Here is an 18,737-nt window from a genome sequence, read left to right on the forward strand (position 1 = left end):
TGTGTGGTCAGTGTGTGAGGCAACATGTCTCTAATCTTAATGTCTTCTTTAAATGCCTGAGCTCAGCGTTTTTCTGTCATAAGAGACCAAATAAGATGTTTGATTATTGTTTGATTTTTTTATAATCCAGCCTGTAAATGTTTCCCTCAATTCTCTTTGGTCTGTATTGTCTGGTTATTAATTAGCAGTTTTTTAAAACCCTTTCACAGTAAAAGTCCCAGATTCAGACGTCTGATCACTAATCACCATTTCTATGTCCGAGTAATTCTTTGCTTTGGATTTTATGTTGCATTTACTGACCTTTGACCTTTTGTTGGAAGAGCGCTCTATACTCTCTCCGTTTTTCATGTCTGTGCGTTAGTAAAACTGCATGTCTGAGGACAGCACCCTGCACTCCTGGGCATTAGCCGTCTTTACTTAACTGATCACACCCTGATCTGCGTCTGCCTGGAAGGAACAGAAAGCTCAGCACAGCTTCTCTGAGTTTTAAAACCTTTTCCTCCTGAAACTTCCTTCTACCAGAAAACAACACAGTCAGCACAGAAACATTGATTTAACACAGTTTTTATTCATGTCTTTAAACACAGTGAAACATTTTACCACAAAGATAAAGTGGAAGCTTCTCCTCCTCCTCAGCCTCTGATGTCACATTAAGCTAACCCTGTGCTCTCAAGATAGGAGCTCTGACTTCATGAAAATACTTTTTCAAAGTCTTAAACATCATAAAATTAAAAAGTGCATAAATTATCTGTGTTAAAATCACAAGTTTTAAACCCCATTCCAGTTTCACTACAGCAGCATACATCATATCCTGTCACCTGTCAATCTGTTAAAGTTTACATAACGACATCTTTACAGCCTGATAGAAAAACTTTGTAAGCTAAGAAGACTTTTATGTAAGTAATTAACGTAAATGTGTTCACTTGGACGTATCCCATGTGTTACACTAAATCCCTGCATTGTATTTAAAGTGGACATGAAACATTACGAGTGTAAAGGTTAATTTACACCATGGAGCCCCGCGCTCAAGGACTGTCAGAGATGTAACACTGTCTGTGGAGCTGGATTTAAAACATCTTGTGTCAGCAGAGCGTGACATCACTAGGTTGGCTGATTGCTTGCAACTAATAAGACATACCTGAGTTTATGTTAGCTAAATAATGACAGAACCAATAACTCAGCAGAAAACATGGAAACTAAAACTAAAAATCAGTCTAAGGGGACGATTTTGTACTGTCCCTGTCTGCAACAGTGAGTTATTTAATACTAAGAAACCAAGGATATACTGCCCACTTTCACTCTCTGTCTCTTTAGCAGCAAGTGATTCTTCAACATCGGCTAGCTGAACTGAAACATGAAAATCCACCTGTTTTAAGAGTGAGGAGGAGAGCCAGTTTGAGTCAGGTACACTGGTGGTTCACAAAAGTGACACCCTTTTACTGCTTCTCGCTTTACACTAAGTAATCTGATCTGTCACTAGTTAGCTAACATAAATGAATAGAAGTCTATTAGCCAACCAACCCAGTAACATCACATGCGGTACTTGCACAACATGGTGCCAAACATACTCTAAAAATAGAAACTTTATTTCCAGCTTCACAGACAGTGTTAAATCTGTGAACGCTTTTTAGAGCGAGGCTTTGTGGTGTAAGGTAGCGTTTCATGTTCACTTGATGTTATCCTATTTAATGAATCCTTCCAGTAGCACGAATGTACAGTGATACAGTTTAATCCTTAATTATAATCATTTTTTCTTATTTGGATGTATAAAAAAAATATCCATCAATCCCTCCACCTCTGTCTACCAAATCATCGTTACCGTTTAGACCCTGATTTTAAATGTGCACATCACACAAGACGTTCTTGTGACTTTCAGTGAATAAAAATATGTCTATACAGCATCTGCTGCAATCACTCACACATGGAGGTAAAGCTTTATCTGTGCAAAGAGTCATTTTACTGTAATAGCTACATTAATCTGACAATTTACAGGATATCTTCACATTCACAAATGAAACAGTTTTTATTAGCATTAGCTTATAAAATATAAAGATTTGTTTACAAAACTGTAAAAACAGGACATTTTACATTATAATTCATAGAGAGCTTCACCTTTAAGAGAAAACACTTAATGGACAGAAGAAAAAAAATAGTTCCATGTCTATTAATTACTTGATATAATCTGACTTCATGTGATGACAAATTACTCAGTTTCTGTCATGAACTCTTAACAGCTCAGTTTGATTCTTGTGTTTGTGTCTTATAACCAGCTTTGGTGTCATTACACCGAGTCCCACACATCAACAAAAATCCCTGTCCTAATGAGGACACACATATATGATCTTTCTTTTATTATTCAGGTTTCAACACAAAGCAAAGATGACTTCAAAGTGATCACCACAGCTGCTCTACTATAGAAACACGGACAGGTAGAAACACCAATTTCATCATCTCTGCCTTTGTTACCTGTTCAAGTTCAGACTCTGGCTGCTGGGCTGGGGTCAGCATACACCCACTTTCAGCAACACTCTGTGTTATTGGCTTACTTAGCGTTAGCATGCTGTCTGTGCAAATGGTTGCAAAGAGCCAAGGTTCTGTTAGCAGGATACTGTTTAGCATTGCTCTGTTGTCCTTCTGTGCAAAAAATAAATAAAAGTAATGGCCACATCTCCACTGTAAACCGCTCCACCGTTTTCCTACTTCATGTAGTGCAACAAAGAGTTTCAGTTCACACATGATAGTACAAACCGTGACGCCTGCGTTTTTTATGTTTTCGGTAAATTAAAAATACACCAGCAATGATGAACATCACAGGAAGAGGCAGACCAGCTCTCAGTCCAACAAATCCATCCTCGTTCACTCCATCTCCACTCTGTCCTCCTGACTGAGCTGCAGGTGAGAAACAGGTGTGAGGTGTCAGGTAGGTGATGAGTGAAGAACAGAACAGAATCCATTTCCTCTTCAAACTGCTGTCAGACATTATCTACTGCACTCTGATCACATCACTCAGACCAGCTGCTTTCTACAAAGTCTCATCAACAACATCTTTAGAAACAAACATCAACAACCAGGAAGCAGCTTCACCTCTGATCACACACACACTCAACTCTACTCACTCACCTGGAGCAACAACTCTCAGGTAGATGCTGCTGATGGACTTCCCATCTAACAAACGACACTCATATGTTCCTGTGTCCTCAGTCTTCACATCCTTCAGAATCAAAGACACGTCTCCATCCGTCATCTGTCTGTCCTGCAGATCCACCCGGTCCTTAAAATTCGGATGCTGGTTTGTTGGATCGAGCTGCTCGTCCCGGTACAAAAGGACATATTGTGTCTTCAGGTCAGCTCTGCTCCACTCCACACCTATGATGTCGCTGTTTGGACCTCGACACGGCAGAGTGGCAGTCTGTCCACTATCCGCTGTGATGATTTTGCGGTCTGAAAGAAGAAATAATTCAGAGCAGAGAGTTTAATGGGATCAAAGTATAGCAGCCAATCAGAGTAAGGAGCTAAGAGACCACTCAGTGTGGGATTTTCATGTGTTTCACACGGCAGCTCAGGTAACTTTATAATCTTATGAGCCCCTTAAGTCCTTTTATGATCTATCTTTTAATCTAAATTGTTTATTTTCTTGTTTTCGGTGCCGTTTTACTATTAAACTGTTTGGAGATTCTTCATAATCCTTCAAAGATTAGCAGGTCTCCGTCTCTGTGGGAACACTGTGGACAAATGGAACAGAGGGAGTTCTCATGACAGTGTTACAGTCCCCTACAACTACAAATGCATTGGTAACAGCAAGCAGTCTTTAAGTGAGCCTAACACAGCCACACCACATGTGTGGATTGTCAGAGCCCTGTCAATGCTTTCCTGCACAGCTGAAGTCCATGGCTGGCAAAAATGATCCCAAGGCCACCGGGAAATGTCCCTGTACCCTCCCTGATAGAACTCAGCTCACCTGCACTGAGCTATCTGGTCTTGGGACAGGTATTAGGAGCACATCGGCCTCTGAACCCTTCCTATAGAGGTGGGCAGATCCATGCAAATATCAGTACAGTGATGATATTGGTATCAGATTGAAAATGTGTTCAGAATTTTCAATTTGAGGATGACTGAGCCCATAAATCACAACACACTGCTCACCCCAACATAATCTGCCTTTATGACTTAAAAGCTATACTGCTATTTACTTGATATTGGATGAATACAAGAATATGTAGTATTGCACAGCATTACTCTTTGGTAAAAATCCTGTTGTAGGCTATAACACAATGTTCCAAAAAAGGGGAACAAAGTAAACTTTTGGTGGTAGTAAAAATGCATAACTTTTGCAATTAATTATCCAAAACGGGTCTAGTTTTATGCAGGTTATAGGAAATTATAGGTTATAGTAAAAGCTGTTTTTTTTAAATACATGAATCACTTGGAAACATGCAGTCCATATAGTCTCCACCTCCTCCTGCACACCTTAAACTCCTCCCTCAGTGACAGCGCAAAGCAACATCATTTCTCCGGACCTTGTCGTGTTAGTGAAAAGAAATTGTTGGGAACTGAGCGCAGCACCCCGCCGTGCGTATTTCAGAATAACTGCAAATAAATCGGGTTGCGTGCTGAGTTTCCACAGCACAGGTTAAACAGACACTAATGACACAGATATTATAGGCTCAGTATTACGGACTTTTCAGAGTAATATAAAGTGAACTCTCATACTTCATGTTGCTTTAAAACAGCTTGAGTCTCACCTGCAGAGACCAGCAGGACGCAGACAGACAGTAAACTCCAGCAGAGACACGCAGACCTGCCAGCTCTCATTTCCGTGTTCGGACTTTTCCTTCTTCAGCTTTAAAAAAAAAAACTTTAAACTTCCTTATCGATAGATCCTGGGCGTGAGATTATCTGAGTTGGACTTTATTAAAAACATTAACATTTAATGTTGTTTAAATATCCGTGTGTCTTCCGCGTCTTCCGTGATCGTGTCAACGCAAGCAGGGGCGTGGAAGCGGTGGAGGAAGAGTAGGACTACCCAGGGCCCCTGAGGTGGGAGGAGTCTATCCAAACCTGAAACATTTTTTTTTTTAGTTTGCATTTTTTTTTTTTTTTTAGTAATTAGTGTCATATTTAAATTTCATGAATAAATCAGTCAGGTGACTAAACTTTGATTCCTAACTAGCCGTGATAATACTAGGTGTGATGCCATTTCACCCCTTACAGATAAAAAAAAATGGTTTAGTCCACCCTGCTGTGGGGCTTGCAGCAGCAGCCTATCTATATGAATGCTAGTGCACACAGTGAGTCATGTCTTTAAACAAGAAAGTAAACTGAAAGAACCAAAATAAACAAAGGAGCGAGAAAACAAACTGAGGACAGTCGACTGCTAACAAAACCCCGACTTTCAGCAGCCACAGTGCAAAAAGCTGTCAGAACTGCTGCCTCTCACTAAAATCAGTTGATTTTGTGCATCAGAATAAGTAAAAGTTTTGTTCTTTCAGGAAACTTTCATACTTACTGTTCAGTTCTCATCCCACCACTAAATTTAACCAACTCGGTCACGTTAAGAAAAAGGTAAAATATCAGTGTAGCAGAAACATGTGAAAAAACTTTTGTTTCAGATATTTTAACTGTTACCCGGAAGGAACATTCCCACAACCTCAGTAACATCCATACAGGACCCTCAGAATGCTGCAATCAAAACTTTTAGTCTCAATTAAACTTTTAACCTCACATGAACTTTATTTCATTTATTTTTGGTGACAGAAACCTGGCGATGACTCCAACCTCCTTGGAGCAGTTTCAACAGGAGGCCGTTCCTTCCTGCTGCTGTCAGACTCTTTAATTCAACCACGTGGTCAGATCCACAAATACTGAACCACAGTAAACACACCTCACTGCAAACCGTCACTTTTTGTACACCACAACGTACATTTGCATACCTGTGCAGCTATAATACCTGTTAATATCCCACTAACATTACTGTTAATATGACTTTCCTTTTATATTTTTATCTCTGTTTCTACAATTCTTTTTATACGATTGCTCTGCTGTCTGCTGTATGTGTGTATTCTGCTGCTGACAGTTCATAAAGTTTCTCTGATTCTGATTCTGAAATGATCATATTAAATGGTTTCTTGATAACTTCACTGTAACTTGTTTATAACATTTGCTATGATTGTGTGGTCAGGTGTTTATTCAGAGAGCAGCAGCAGAGCGAATGAGGCAGGTCTACAGATAAAGTGTAAAGATCACCAGTTTCTCTTAAGTCACATGACTTCAACTGAAGTCTTTTACAGAAGTCATGTAATTCAAAAGTCCCTGCTGTCTTTACACACAGAACCATTTGCACCACACTTAGAAAATTCTTTGTAAATGTCAGAGATGTGCTAATGTTTCCTCCCTCTGGTGTCAAAGGTGGGCGACAGATGAAAGAGTTAGTAAGGATTTAAACAGGGTGAAGTCTCTTTGTGGACCAAATTGTTTGTGGAAATATAAAAAAGAAGAAGAGGTAATGTGGACTCAGACTCTTCTTTCAAGCAATGTTGCCACTTTGAGGTATAATTTAATATTTCAAACTCTCAACTTTTCTGCAACAGCTTGGGGATGGCCTCTTCCTGTTCTAACAGTGCACAAAAGCAAGTTCCATAAAGACACGGATGATGGTGGATTAATGAGTTTGGAGTGAAAGAACTTGACTGGCCCGCACAGAGACCTGACCTCAACCCAACAGAACATCTTTGGGATCCATTTGAGTGCAGACTGTAAGTCAGGCCTTGTCATCCAACATCAGTGTCTGATATGACACTTCTGAAACATGATCGAATATTCCCATTAGTACTCCTAAACCTTGTGGAAATCCTACACAGACGTGCAGAAGCTGTTATTGCTGAAAATAGTGGGACAACATTATATTAAACCATATGGATTAAGAATGAGATGCCACTTAAGTTCATATCCGAGCAAATACTTTAAAATGTATCTGGCCTGTCTGGTCTGATAATGGAACTAATCTTGTTGGTACTAAGAAAGAGGCTAGGGGGGAAGAGTTGAGATCAGTAAAATACCATGTTTGAGGGGAGTAAGCTAAGGGTCACTGATTCCTCTTTTACATGGCAAACAGTAGGTGACAAAGGTCTCCAAATCCTGTTCAGTGAAGCTGAAGCAATCCTTAATAAATTGCCCAGCACTTCTATATCCTGTGAACTCTTTTGATGTAGAACCTTCTACACCAAAAACTATACTTTTATTCAACCCTCAACCTATTTTCCCTCAGCTGTCCAAGGCTGGTGGAAACAAGTACAGTACCTGGCTTAAGTTACATAAAACCATTTCATCCTTGCCTTGTTGCTTTAATCTCACTCACTTTGATCTGTTCTTAAAACATTATGTTTATTTCATGTCTTATTGCGTGAAACAGTGCTGGATGTGTTTGATGGTAATGAGGTGTCTCAGGCTAAGGGCCAACTTGAACTGGCACTACAGAAAGCTGTAGAGATGCAATTCTGGAGAAAAAATAGCTAAATGACTTCTCTGCAGCTCAGTTCAGTCCAAACAAAAGTGGTTTAAATAACGGAGACATGTTGTTCTTTAGCTTTGAGTGGTGAAAAAATGTGGCAGGTGACAATGATGACGAAGGGGAGGGTTTTTGCCATTGTTTGTGGTTTTATGTACTCCAGATTCTCTTTGGTGGTGGATTATTAGTTTGTGAGCAACTCTTGACCAAAGCAAAACCGACAAGGAGCTGACCTTATAACGTAGCAACAGCAACAAATAAATTTATTTTGTTTTTCATTTTCATCATTTTAATTTGCTGTTCTGTGAGGTCACGACAAAAAGGTTGGAAACACAGTTTTTCCAGTTTGCAAGAAGACGAATCGTGTGCCTGTCAACATGAAATATGATCGATAATCATGAATATTTTCAGTAACTCAGTCAGTAATTTTAGTGTATCTGTGAAAAAAAAAGCTGAAAAACATCCCTCTGATTTATTTGAAGTGTAAGCAAAGGCACCACATTCAAGAAAAGGAAATTGGGTGGTTGTTACATTTACAGTTTACTAACTTAGAATTTGAACAAAAAAATTTAATGTTTCTATGCTCAACATAATTAAATCATGTGGGATCTGCATGAAATTCAACAACTTAATTTGATCTTGTGTCGATGACATGATACAATCTAGTAAGAATAGTTTATTGCCTGGACTTATGAAATTCACAAGATCACACGAGATTTCAAACCACAGGAAAATCACTGGGGTTATTAGAGGAAGACAACTATGTGTATGCTGTTGCTATTTATTGTGGTTTAACCTGTCAAGGACAAAAACGTAAAGAAAATTCTGCATCAAGCCTTGTAACCACAGATTTCCTACTTTTGGGAAGTCAGGCTTGACAGCTTGGTGGCGCGGTGGTTACTTCACAGTAAGAAGGTCCTGGGTTCAAGTCTGCAATCCAGCTAGTTAGCAGTGGGTTCTCTCTGGGTACTCTGGTTCCAACAGTTAAAAGTCATGCAGTTATTGGGGTTAGGTTAGTTGGGAAATATTCTCCAGCGTTAGCCCTGCAATAGACTGGTGGCATGTCCAGGGTGTGCCCCGGCTCTCGCTCTATCACATTTGGGATAGGCCCAAATGACCTGTGTGATTTAACTCAGTTGTTTAAGGTGAAAAACCTCTGTGTGCAACCAATGTCTACTACTGAATTAAGTAAATCCAACATGTTCTCTTTTCATTGCAGAGAGGTTCTGCTTTTCTAAAGTTTTGGGGAAACAAGAATGCTGACACCAAGTCAAATAGAAGGAGGAAGAAGGTGAAGAGGAAGAGTAATTTTTTTATTTGAAGAAACAGTGAATTGATTAAATACAATTTAGATTAAACAGGTGGGATTCTCTCTGCAGGTACACTTACAACCACAGCTACAGTGCGAGCCACCATGGAAACAGTGCCCCCTTCCTCAGCTCCACTCCCTGATTGCAGCTCCATCCAGCTTGCATTCAGAGTGGTCCTCCACCTGCTGGTGTTTTGTCCATACTTCACTCTCCTCGTGGTGTCTTTGTATCGATGCAGAACCAAAGGTAACACTGAATCACTGACTCATCACTCAGTGTGCTAATGATGAACTAGTCTCCCTGTGTAAACTAGTCTTTCTACATATTTACAGGAAATTTCCTTTGCGCTTCTCATAATGATGAGAATAATGATGTCATCACTGATGTCACCACAGAGCATCACCTCTGAATCGCCTCTATTGTGTCTCGGTGATCTCTGCAAACTTTATATCAGTAATAAATAAAGCTGTGCATTTATTGTCATTTCTACAAAGAGGTCTTCTGTCATCTGAGTGTTAGAGATGATTTATTTCTAGTAACTTTTGTTTTTCAAAGTAGGAGTCTAGAAAGAGTCTCACTGTGAAACAGACTGAACAGCTGATTGTCTTTGTTTTAAAACTGACTTCACAGCTAAAACACATTTAAAAACAATATTACTGTAAAAGTAGAACAGTGAAAGTTTATCATCTCGTCCACATCTGATCACCAAACCTGCTGCCTTTCATCCACCCTCCACTGTGCTCCGCCTCAGTGGTCAGCTTCACCTCCTCAGCTCTCCTGCTCAGACCTGAACCTGGATTTCATTCTTTATTTGCTCAGATCAGTTCTCCACACTCTGGACTCTCTGCTCAGGTCCACTTCCCAGCTGCTCTGCACAGCCAGTGTCACGGTCCTGGCTCGGTGACCCAATGTTTTGACGTTTGTATCATTATTCATCTTTATTTTCCTCAGTGTTTAGTCTGTTAGTGTTTTGGTTTCTATTTTGGAATTCTAGTTCTTAGGTTTTGGTTCCTCTGCTTCTCATGTCACTCCTGTCCTTGTACTCCATGTTCCCTTTGTTCAGTTTGTAGTCCGTGCCTCTGCTGTGGGTTCATGTTTTACTTTGATGGAGAAGCAGGCATTGGTGTGATTTGGTCTGTAAGGCAGGGTTAGGAGAGGTGTGCTCACATGTTGGTGCCATACTCTACATCAGCGGTCCCCAACCTTTTTTGCGGCACGCACCGGTTTATGCCCGACAATATTTTCATGGACCGGCCTTTAAGGTGTTGCGGATAAATACAACAAAATAAAACTAGTACTGGTACCGAAAAAAAGAAAATTTATTCATAACACACGTGAAAAGACCCAGGAAAACCGAGTAAACGATAAAAACGATAACAAAATAACGCTGAAAACCGATAAAAACCCTGAAAACCATACATTTCACACCTGAGCCTCAACTCTCGCGGCCCGGTACAAACGACTCACGAACCGGTACCGGTCCGAGGCCCGGGGGTTGGGGACCGCTGCTCTACATTCTTCAGCTGTAAATAAACACTGATTAGTGCATTGGAGAGCACAGCAAACATCTGGCACTTTAATTAAACTCGAATGACTGCAGGGCAAAGGACCCAGTATAGCTTTTGCCCTCGAGGTGGGCGTATCCCAGAAGCTCTAACATCACGTAAAAATGATAAATATCAGTGAGTCTGTGGGTGTGGACAGGATTAAACACAAATATTGCAGGAGCTGGATTAGAAATACTCACACATAGGTTAGTTCAAAGTAGAGCCCTAAGTTTAATTTCTCTTTAGTTCTGATCTCACTGCTGAGCTGCACCACAAACTAAATTAATTAAACATTTCTATGTATCCTCTCCACTTCCTCCCAGCTCATCTGACTGTGAGTCCCAACAGTTTGCAGTTCTTTAAAGGAATTACTGGCATTAATTGGCTGAGGTAATGCCAATGACATCAAAATGCAGCTGATTGAACTGAAAAGCTCGACTCTGTGGGGGTCAAAGTTTGCAGATTTTGATTTGATTGTAATTTTTCCACTTTGTATAACCACATTTTGGTGTTTGATTCACGACTAGCAGAAGTTTGAAGCAGATTGAGTCCAAAGTGACTTTTCGGTAGAGAGGGTTGAGTTGATTTAACTCCTCTCTATATTAAAAATGATTGAAACCATCAAATAAGTAACATTTTAAAATGAAAAGAACCAGTACAGGCATGACACTTTGATTCCAGCTTCAGTTTTATTCAGGTGATATCAACAGGGCACTTTAACTTTATAGTAGAAACATTAGAATCACAAACTCCCAGATTTCTGATGAAATACATTTCATTTTTAAAATAGAATAAAAATAAATCCTACATTTCACTATTACTAATGAAGTCTGCAATAGAAATAAATATATTAAAAACTGTGTGCAATAACAAAGTTAAGAAGTGTGCACAGTGCTTAATGCTTAGAAAGCTCTCTGATATAAACATGAGTGTTTTATCTGTTTAAAGTGAAGCAGCAGGTAGTTTGATGCAACAAGTAAAAGTAACAACTTTCTCTTTTCAAATGAATATGAAGACTTCCAGTTAAGCATGATTTTTGTGAACAGACAGTGAGTAACTAAAAGCACAACTTTGACTCTGGACATTTTTTTCCACTTAAAATAAATAAATAAATAAATTAATTAATTAATTAATGGATGTTTAAATATGAAACCTGAAAATCTTTGCGGTCACCTCAGATCAGCTGGAAAAAACTGAAACATTTCAAACAGACTCAAGTTCAACTGCAGCCTGATATGAACCCTGCATCTGTTGTTTTAAGTTTTCTGTACCTCAAAAAAACAACAACAACACCATCACCACCACCAACAAAACAACCAAAGACATTTTCAAAGGCAGCTCTGAAAACATCACCAACACCCCCACCACACACACCACCGCCATGAACTCCCTAAACAAAAACTTCATTCCAACAGATCCATCCTCTGTGTGTCCTCCTGGCTGACCTGCAGGTGAGAAACAGGTGTGAGGTGTCAGCTGTCAGGTAGGTGATGAGTGAAGAACAGAACAGAATCCATTTCCTCTTCAAACTGCTGTCAGACATTATCTACTGCACTCTGATCACATCACTCAGACCAGCTGCTTTCTACAAAGTCTCATCAACAACATCTTTAGAAACAAACATCAACAACCAGGAAGCAGCTTCACCTCTGATCACACACACACTCAACTCTACTCACTCACCTGGAGGATCAACAACACTCAGGTTGATGATGTTCCCCTGCTGCAGATCCACCCGGTTCTTAAACCCGATGACAGAGTCAAAGTGTCCAGCCCGGTACAAAACCACGTATTTATAGCCCAGGTCAGCTCTTGTCCACTCTACAGCTAGGATGGAGCGGTCATTTGGAGGTTGACACGGCAGAGTGACGACGGGTCCAGCGGTGATGATTTTGCGCTCTGAAAGACGAAACAACACAGAGGTTAGAGAATTTACAAAAGGTATGTTTATCTGGTACACTTCTAAAATCTGTAAGTACATTTTTGGTTAATAATGCAGCAAGACATTGTTGGCTCTCTCTGTCTGGACGCATTTATTTAAGGGTATAAACTCTCACTGTCATTGTCATCTGGGTTACCACACACACACACACACACACGAAATAGATTCAGCCTCGCCACTCGTCTATTTGACTCCTCATTTTCAGTGAGCCAGCAGATATCACACAAGTTACAGTACAAGTGCATAAGTGCTAACAATATCTCATTGTTTTACAAAAATCCCAAACTACTCACCCTCCTTCATGTTTCACACCCACCATGGGCCTCAATAGCCAAATCCCAAGTCCTAGCGTTGCAGTCATCCTCCTGTTCACTCTCCTTCCACTCTGGAGCACCACTTTTTTTTGCTTGATAAATCCATAGATTTTTTTTAAAAAAACCTTCAAAATGAAAATATTTTTCTTCTTCTTAGTGTGTCCTTGATACTCCTTTTCCTCAGAAACTGGCTGAAAAGCTAATTTTTGCACAGTTGCACAGAATGAAGTGACATATTTTCAAAAAACTTTTCAAAAGTGCCTTTTTAATCAGTGGAGTGTAAACTCCCTAAGTAAATATTGCAGTTTGATATTTGGACATATCAGTGGAACTCACGTGGCGCCTAGTTTACCGTAACTCTGTGAATAAGAGCATCCAGTGTGACGTAGAAGAGGCGTCCTTCCAACTTGTCGGGCGTGAGGGATTTGATACAGTATAACGCATCATATCTAATACACAACTCAGCTGATACTACAGTCGTTAAATGGAAGAGTCGCATTATCTCCATTCACGCCAATGGATCAGTCTTTTGTTGTTATAGCAATGGCAGACTGAGCACAAGAGAGAGGGTTTTATTATTGAGTTCAAAATTTTTCTTATGTACCTATTTTTAGTCATATCAACTTTAACAGCAGGAAATTAACTAAGTACATATTTATTTTCTTTCTCTCTTTTTTTGCCATATTTTTAAAGTAACCTATATTTTACAAAAGCATAATAAGACTGGAAATTCTGTTGTTGGTGTGTAAGCCCAGTGTTTTTAGGGGTCCCTATATGGCCACCCCTAAGAAAATTTCTGGAGGCGCCCCTGCTTGCAAACATATTTGTGCCTGCCTTTTTTCAGCCAATTAAAACATCTTTACAAAATTAAAGAGAGGTTATATATTGGCCCACTTGAAAGGTATTTTTGTGTCTATTAAAGTTTTTAGCAGAAAATTGATAGCAGCTTCTCCCTTTTGACAGGAACGTTGTTTGTGGCTCAATATGTTTGACAAGTAAGCACCGCAGGGAACGATCTGAAGTCTCCCTGTTTAAACTCGCGACTCTTCCATTCAAAGGCTTCCAAACTTACGACCAACGCGCCATCTACGATGACGTGACCACAACTTTGAGATTTTGGAACATTTTTCCAACCAATAAAAGGCACCGAATACTCAATCACACATAGAGGTTTGCACAGTCAGCAGAGTGATTTGTTTTGTTCGGTTCGGCGCCGAGGCGAAATCTCACCGGCGAAAGTGGACGCGGTGGCGACGACAACGAGCATCAGAATCCAGCAGGGCCACGAAAACGTTACAACAGCCATTTGCGCTTAACCTAAAACAGCAAAGATTGAGGAGGGAATAGACGCAGGATTAAAGTCACGGAGTCCAGTTAGTTTACATTGCACAGTAGAGATTTACGCAAATATCCGTTTGTTTACCGTCGTTTTAAACTACGGCAGAAAATGATGTGACGTTGCTGTACCAGCTCGTACCGTGAACCAGTTAAAACGTTAGCGCTTTACAGATTATTAACGGTAAGTAAACAGCGACGGTTACGTTCAATGTGTCAGTAAAAACAGAGGAGCCGGTAAACGTTTATCTTTTAAAGGTTTTCTGTCAGTTACTCACGAGCTCTCAGCCAGGTACCGCCAACACGACCACGGTGGAAACTACTCTGAATGAGCGCGCCGGTTCCGGTGAAGCTTCTTTACCGGCTCCAGAACTTTCTGGAGTTTTCCAGACCAGCGGAGGATACATTAACCGACATTTGTTTATTCGTTTAGATTTTTATGTTGCGATTTTACATTAAAGTAAACATGGTTCGTTTAAATAGCTGATTGATGGCGCTCTTTTTTTCAATAAAAAAACTAATCACACGGAAATCATTCAGCCAATCTGTGGGCGGTTCCCGTTCATATAGGAAGTAAACAAACCGCTGTTTTTTTTCTCTCTTCAAACCTTACTTATAAAACACGCCCCCTCCCCTATTTGTAGTTTATCGTTAACAGATACAGAGTGGAAAGAAATGATATAATTCGGATTGTCTACACTGGAAGGAACTACTTCCTCTTCCGTCTTTAATAGTCATGTGTGAAATATGGCTTTATAAATGTGTCGCTGCCCCTTGGTGCACACACTCACAACAATGGCTGTGTGTAAATGGAGTCATTGGCCGATGTACTTTACCTCCACTAACAGCCAAGACGCGGTTTGTGGTAAATGTGGCAAGATAGTGAGGTGTTGTGGTAACACCACTAAAGTCGTCAAACACCTCAGAGTAAATCACATTGTTTATGTTTATGTTGAGATGAACTGAAGAGGAGGGGTGGACAGGGTCAGGTGCTGCTAGGGTGAGACAGACGTCTCTCGCGGAGTCCTTAAGTGCAGGCAAGGCGTTCAAAAAAGCTTTTTTATTTCTATGTGATAATTCTGCATTATTAAATGATAAGAACAAGTAACCTGACGTCCTGTAATCATTATGAGGTATCGGATCAGTATCGCCAATACCACCCTGAATTTTACTTGGTATCCGATTGGAAAGGAAATCAGTGGTATTGCACATAACTACTGATCAGAAAGTGTCACGGACACACAAAAACACATGAAAATCCCACCAGGTTATCAGTTAGTGGTGATCACATCCCTGATTTATAACCATTTATGTTTCAGATACAATAAGAAGTGACTTTATAGCAGCTCATCTAAAGTGTGATTGCCAGTTTGATGTCACAGTTTATTCACGTTTTGACAGCAGGAGTAAAATCTGGCTCGTTTCTCACAGGGAGACACAATTCGTTTCTATCGATCTGCTAACCTATTATTAAAATCAATCCTTTCAATAATGTAGCTCAGATTCTTTTTATTTATGACGAAAAAACTGCAAAACACACCCCTCTGAGCAACCACTGAGGTTCTGCTTTTTGTATTTGTAGAGTTTTGGGGGGAAAGGGAATGCTGACACCAAGTCAAACACAAGGAGGAAGAAGAGGAGAAGGAGGAAGGTTTTTGCGTTAGCTGATCTCAGAGCTGGTGTGATGTCATTGAGCAGCAGGATGGAGGAAACGTCTCTGCTGTGTCTGCTCTGTAAGCTCACTCTGTGTTTTTCATGCGTCTGCTGTCTTGTTGAATGTGAAACTCTGAACTAACCTGAGTTTAATTTCTCTTTAGTTCTGATCTCACTGCTGAGCTGCACCACAAACCAAGGTCAGTAACCTTCTTCTGTCACACTGTAAACCTGACTCACTCTCTCAGGAGACTGTGGGACACATTTATTAAGAACATGGTGCAGCTAACTGCAGACAGACTCCTCCTCAGTCATTGTCGGTGTATCTAATCATGTTATTATATCAGTCTAAATGATTAGATGTCATATAAATGTGAGGTGCAAGAACGAAAGTGATAATTTCCCATCACTGAAAGTCAGCATAAAACAACTCACAATGTGAATTCAGTCAGTGTAAAATATGTCTGATAACAATGTAATGTATGTGTCTCCTCTTCTTCCTCACAGCTCGTCTGACTGTGAGTCCCAGCAGCTCTCAGTTCTTTGAATATGACTTTGTGTCTCTGAGCTGTGAGGAGGACGACAGCTCTGCTGGATGGACTCTGAGGAGAAACACAAGCAAACAACAGAGGACTCAGTGTGGGGCTGACTGGGGGAAATCAGCTGGTTCTTCTTGTAACATCAGTTACATCGACCCATTGGACAGCGGAGTTTACTGGTGTGAGTCCAGAGAGGGTCCCATCAGTAACATGGTTAACCTGACAGTCACTGGTAAGCTGAGTGTGTGGAGTTAGTGTTGATGAAGCTGTGTGTAAATGGATGAAATGCTGTAGTTTGTGTGGTGGCAGATTTCTTTTCTCATGTATTAATCACATATTTAATCATATCACATTAGTTATAGTAATATTACTTTCTCACTTTACTATAGTAAGAGCACTCCTGCCACTACTTTACATGCATGTGGAAAGTTAACACAGTGAGGCTCCTTCTGCTTATCAGGGATGTAAATCCTTAGGTGAAGGCTGAGCAGAAAACAAGGTCATAATTCTCTCTGTGAGGGAGGAGGTATAGCCCCCCTGTGAGAGGGGCCAACATGTAAGAGTTTGAGAAATGTTCTTTGTCTGTGTGTCTGTATATAAGATGTAAGGGCGGTGGCCACAATTCAGAGATGGTCCTGGTGTTTCACTGGGATGCTCTCTCCACATTGCAATGTGTTTATTAAACCCACTTCAAATCAAGCTCACTGGGTGTGTGGCAGGTTATTGTTAAAATTTCCATAACATTTGTCTCTGTGTTGAGGTGGATCAGTGATCCTGCAGAGTCCTGTCCTCCCTGTGATGGAGGGAGATGACGTCACTCTGCTCTGTAAAACAAAGACCACTCCCTCCAACCTCCCAGCTGCTTTCTATAAAGATGGCTCCCTCATCAGGAAGCAGCCTACAGGTCACATGACCATCCAGCATGTTTCCAGGTCTGATGAAGGCCTCTACAAGTGTGACATCAGCGGTCATGGAGAGTCTCCATCCAGCTGGATCACTGTCACAGATGAGGAGCTTCACTCACCTTTAATTTTATCCTCATGTTCACCTGAACAGGTGGGATTCTCTCTGTAGGTAAACCCAAAACTACAGCCCCCCTTCAACTTGCATTTAGAGCTGTCCTCTACCTCCTGATTTTCTGCCAGTTCTTCATCTCCACTCTGCTCTTGGTGTCTATATATCGACGCAGAGACAAAGGTAACACTTTGACTCATTTACTGGTCCATAAATATGCTGATGATTAACACCTCTCTTTGTCTGAACTCTTCATAAAATACGGCTGATTTTTCTATTTTTTTGACTTTTTTTTTTTTTACATCTTTTTTCATTTTCTAATATCTGTAAATTTCTGATCATGTAAGTAAGACTGGACCTCGGAATCATTTTTTCCATCTTCTCATCCTGAATCAGCACAAACAGACTCTGAAAAGTCAGTGATGTTGTAAATGACCTTGTTTCTCATGTAAACTCTGCTTCCATCTACTGACAATACTGATGTATTACAGCAGCACTGTGTTTTCATTCACTCTTCCAGGAGACTATGGGACCTGTCCTAAAAGTGGATTCTGTTCAGTGATTTCAGTGGGAGAAACGTTTCGTCACTCATCCAAGTGACTTCTTCAGTCTCTGCTGACTGCAGGTTTCCCCGATCTTATAAACAGTACATTTGCATAATGACTGAAACCAGCCCACTGAAGGAACAATGGGCTGGGAGGTCCGTTCCTTAATAATTAATATCAATTCTCATGACCATTAATCAACAGCAGCATATTTTAAAAAAAAATTATTTTAGATTTTCAAAATATAAAACAAAAACAAACAGGCTCAGACGTGTTACAGAAAAAACAATTCAAATAAACATGCACGTCACAAAACACCACAGGATAGAATACCAAAAGCTGGAGTCGAACCGATTTGCACTACAACCTGGGTTTGCCTCTTATCTGTAGTTTATTTTATTTTATTTAATAACTGCACAGTACTCTGTTTATAGTAACCATTATCCTTGATGTAAATATGTAAGAAAAAAATTGTGTATGTTTCTGTTCTGTGTCCTGTGTACTGTTTGTTTGTATATGATTGTCAGCACAAAGAGGGAGAGAGAGGAGCAGAGAGGGAACAAGAGCAGCCCAGGATCCTCCAGCAGCCACCAGGCCCAGGATCCTCCAGCAGCCACTAGGCCCAGGATCCTACTGCTCCACCAGGCCCAAGATCCTCCAGCAGCCACTGGGCCCAGGATCCTCCAGCAGCCACCAGGCCCAGGCTCTTCCAGCAGCCACCAGGCCCAGGCTCTTCCAGCAGCCACTAGGCCCAGGATCCTACTGCTCCACCAGGCCCAGGCTCTTCCAGCAGCCACCAGGCCCAGGATCCTCCTGCTCCACCAGGCCCAGGCTCTTCCAGCAGCCACCAGGCCCAGGATCCTCCAGCAGCCACCAGGCCCAGGCTCTTCCAGCAGCCACTAGGCCCAGGATCCTACTGCTCCACCAGGCCCAGGATCCTCCAGCAGCCACTGGGCCCAGGATCCTCTAGCAAGGCACCACCAAGTAAATCAACAGTGACAAGACGGTGAACGGAGCGAGCAAGACAACAAGCA

The 18,737-nt window shown here is 40.9% G+C and overlaps 3 protein-coding genes across 5 annotated transcripts; 1 reads left to right on the forward strand and 2 right to left on the reverse strand.

Annotated features, from left to right (window-relative positions):
* Positions 1 to 548: 548 nt before the first annotated feature.
* LOC146713337 (myelin-oligodendrocyte glycoprotein-like) lies at positions 549 to 4,975 on the reverse strand. The gene is made up of 3 exons (XM_085447151.1): positions 4,743 to 4,975; positions 3,121 to 3,441; positions 549 to 2,889 (listed from the first exon to the last, which is right to left on the reverse strand). The coding sequence occupies exons 1-3, from the start codon at positions 4,810 to 4,812 to the stop codon at positions 2,729 to 2,731; spliced, it is 552 nt and encodes a 183-aa protein (XP_085303277.1). The 5' UTR covers positions 4,813 to 4,975; the 3' UTR covers positions 549 to 2,728.
* Positions 4,976 to 11,031: 6,056 nt separating this feature from the next.
* On the reverse strand, positions 11,032 to 14,524 carry LOC146713338 (uncharacterized). Of its 3 annotated transcripts, none has more exons than XM_085446966.1 (4): positions 14,231 to 14,524; positions 12,597 to 12,709; positions 12,045 to 12,260; positions 11,032 to 11,806 (listed from the first exon to the last, which is right to left on the reverse strand). In XM_085446966.1, exons 2-4 carry the CDS (start codon positions 12,604 to 12,606, stop codon positions 11,634 to 11,636), a joined length of 399 nt encoding a protein of 132 aa, XP_085303092.1. In that variant the 5' UTR covers positions 12,607 to 12,709; positions 14,231 to 14,524; the 3' UTR covers positions 11,032 to 11,633. The 3 variants fall into 3 exon arrangements, with proteins under 3 accessions (XP_085303092.1, XP_085303086.1, XP_085303077.1); XM_085446960.1 differs by lacking the exon at positions 14,231 to 14,524 and adding an exon at positions 13,848 to 13,910 and having other exon boundaries at positions 12,597 to 13,023; XM_085446951.1 differs by lacking the exon at positions 14,231 to 14,524 and adding an exon at positions 12,954 to 13,780 and having other exon boundaries at positions 12,597 to 12,816.
* On the forward strand, positions 14,077 to 18,195 carry LOC146713339 (low affinity immunoglobulin gamma Fc region receptor III-like). Its single transcript, XM_085447113.1, has 7 exons — positions 14,077 to 14,136; positions 15,535 to 15,685; positions 15,770 to 15,805; positions 16,113 to 16,376; positions 16,905 to 17,186; positions 17,219 to 17,341; positions 17,679 to 18,195. Exons 2-7 carry the CDS (start codon positions 15,637 to 15,639, stop codon positions 17,756 to 17,758), a joined length of 834 nt encoding a protein of 277 aa, XP_085303239.1. The 5' UTR covers positions 14,077 to 14,136; positions 15,535 to 15,636; the 3' UTR covers positions 17,759 to 18,195.
* Positions 18,196 to 18,737: the final 542 nt, after the last annotated feature.

The sequence above is a fragment of the Copadichromis virginalis genome, linkage group LG3 (genome assembly GCF_057382275.1).
Source record: "Copadichromis virginalis isolate Kocher_CV1m ecotype Utaka linkage group LG3, C_Virginalis_male_GT1.1, whole genome shotgun sequence".
Taxonomy (NCBI): Eukaryota; Metazoa; Chordata; class Actinopteri; order Cichliformes; family Cichlidae; genus Copadichromis; species Copadichromis virginalis.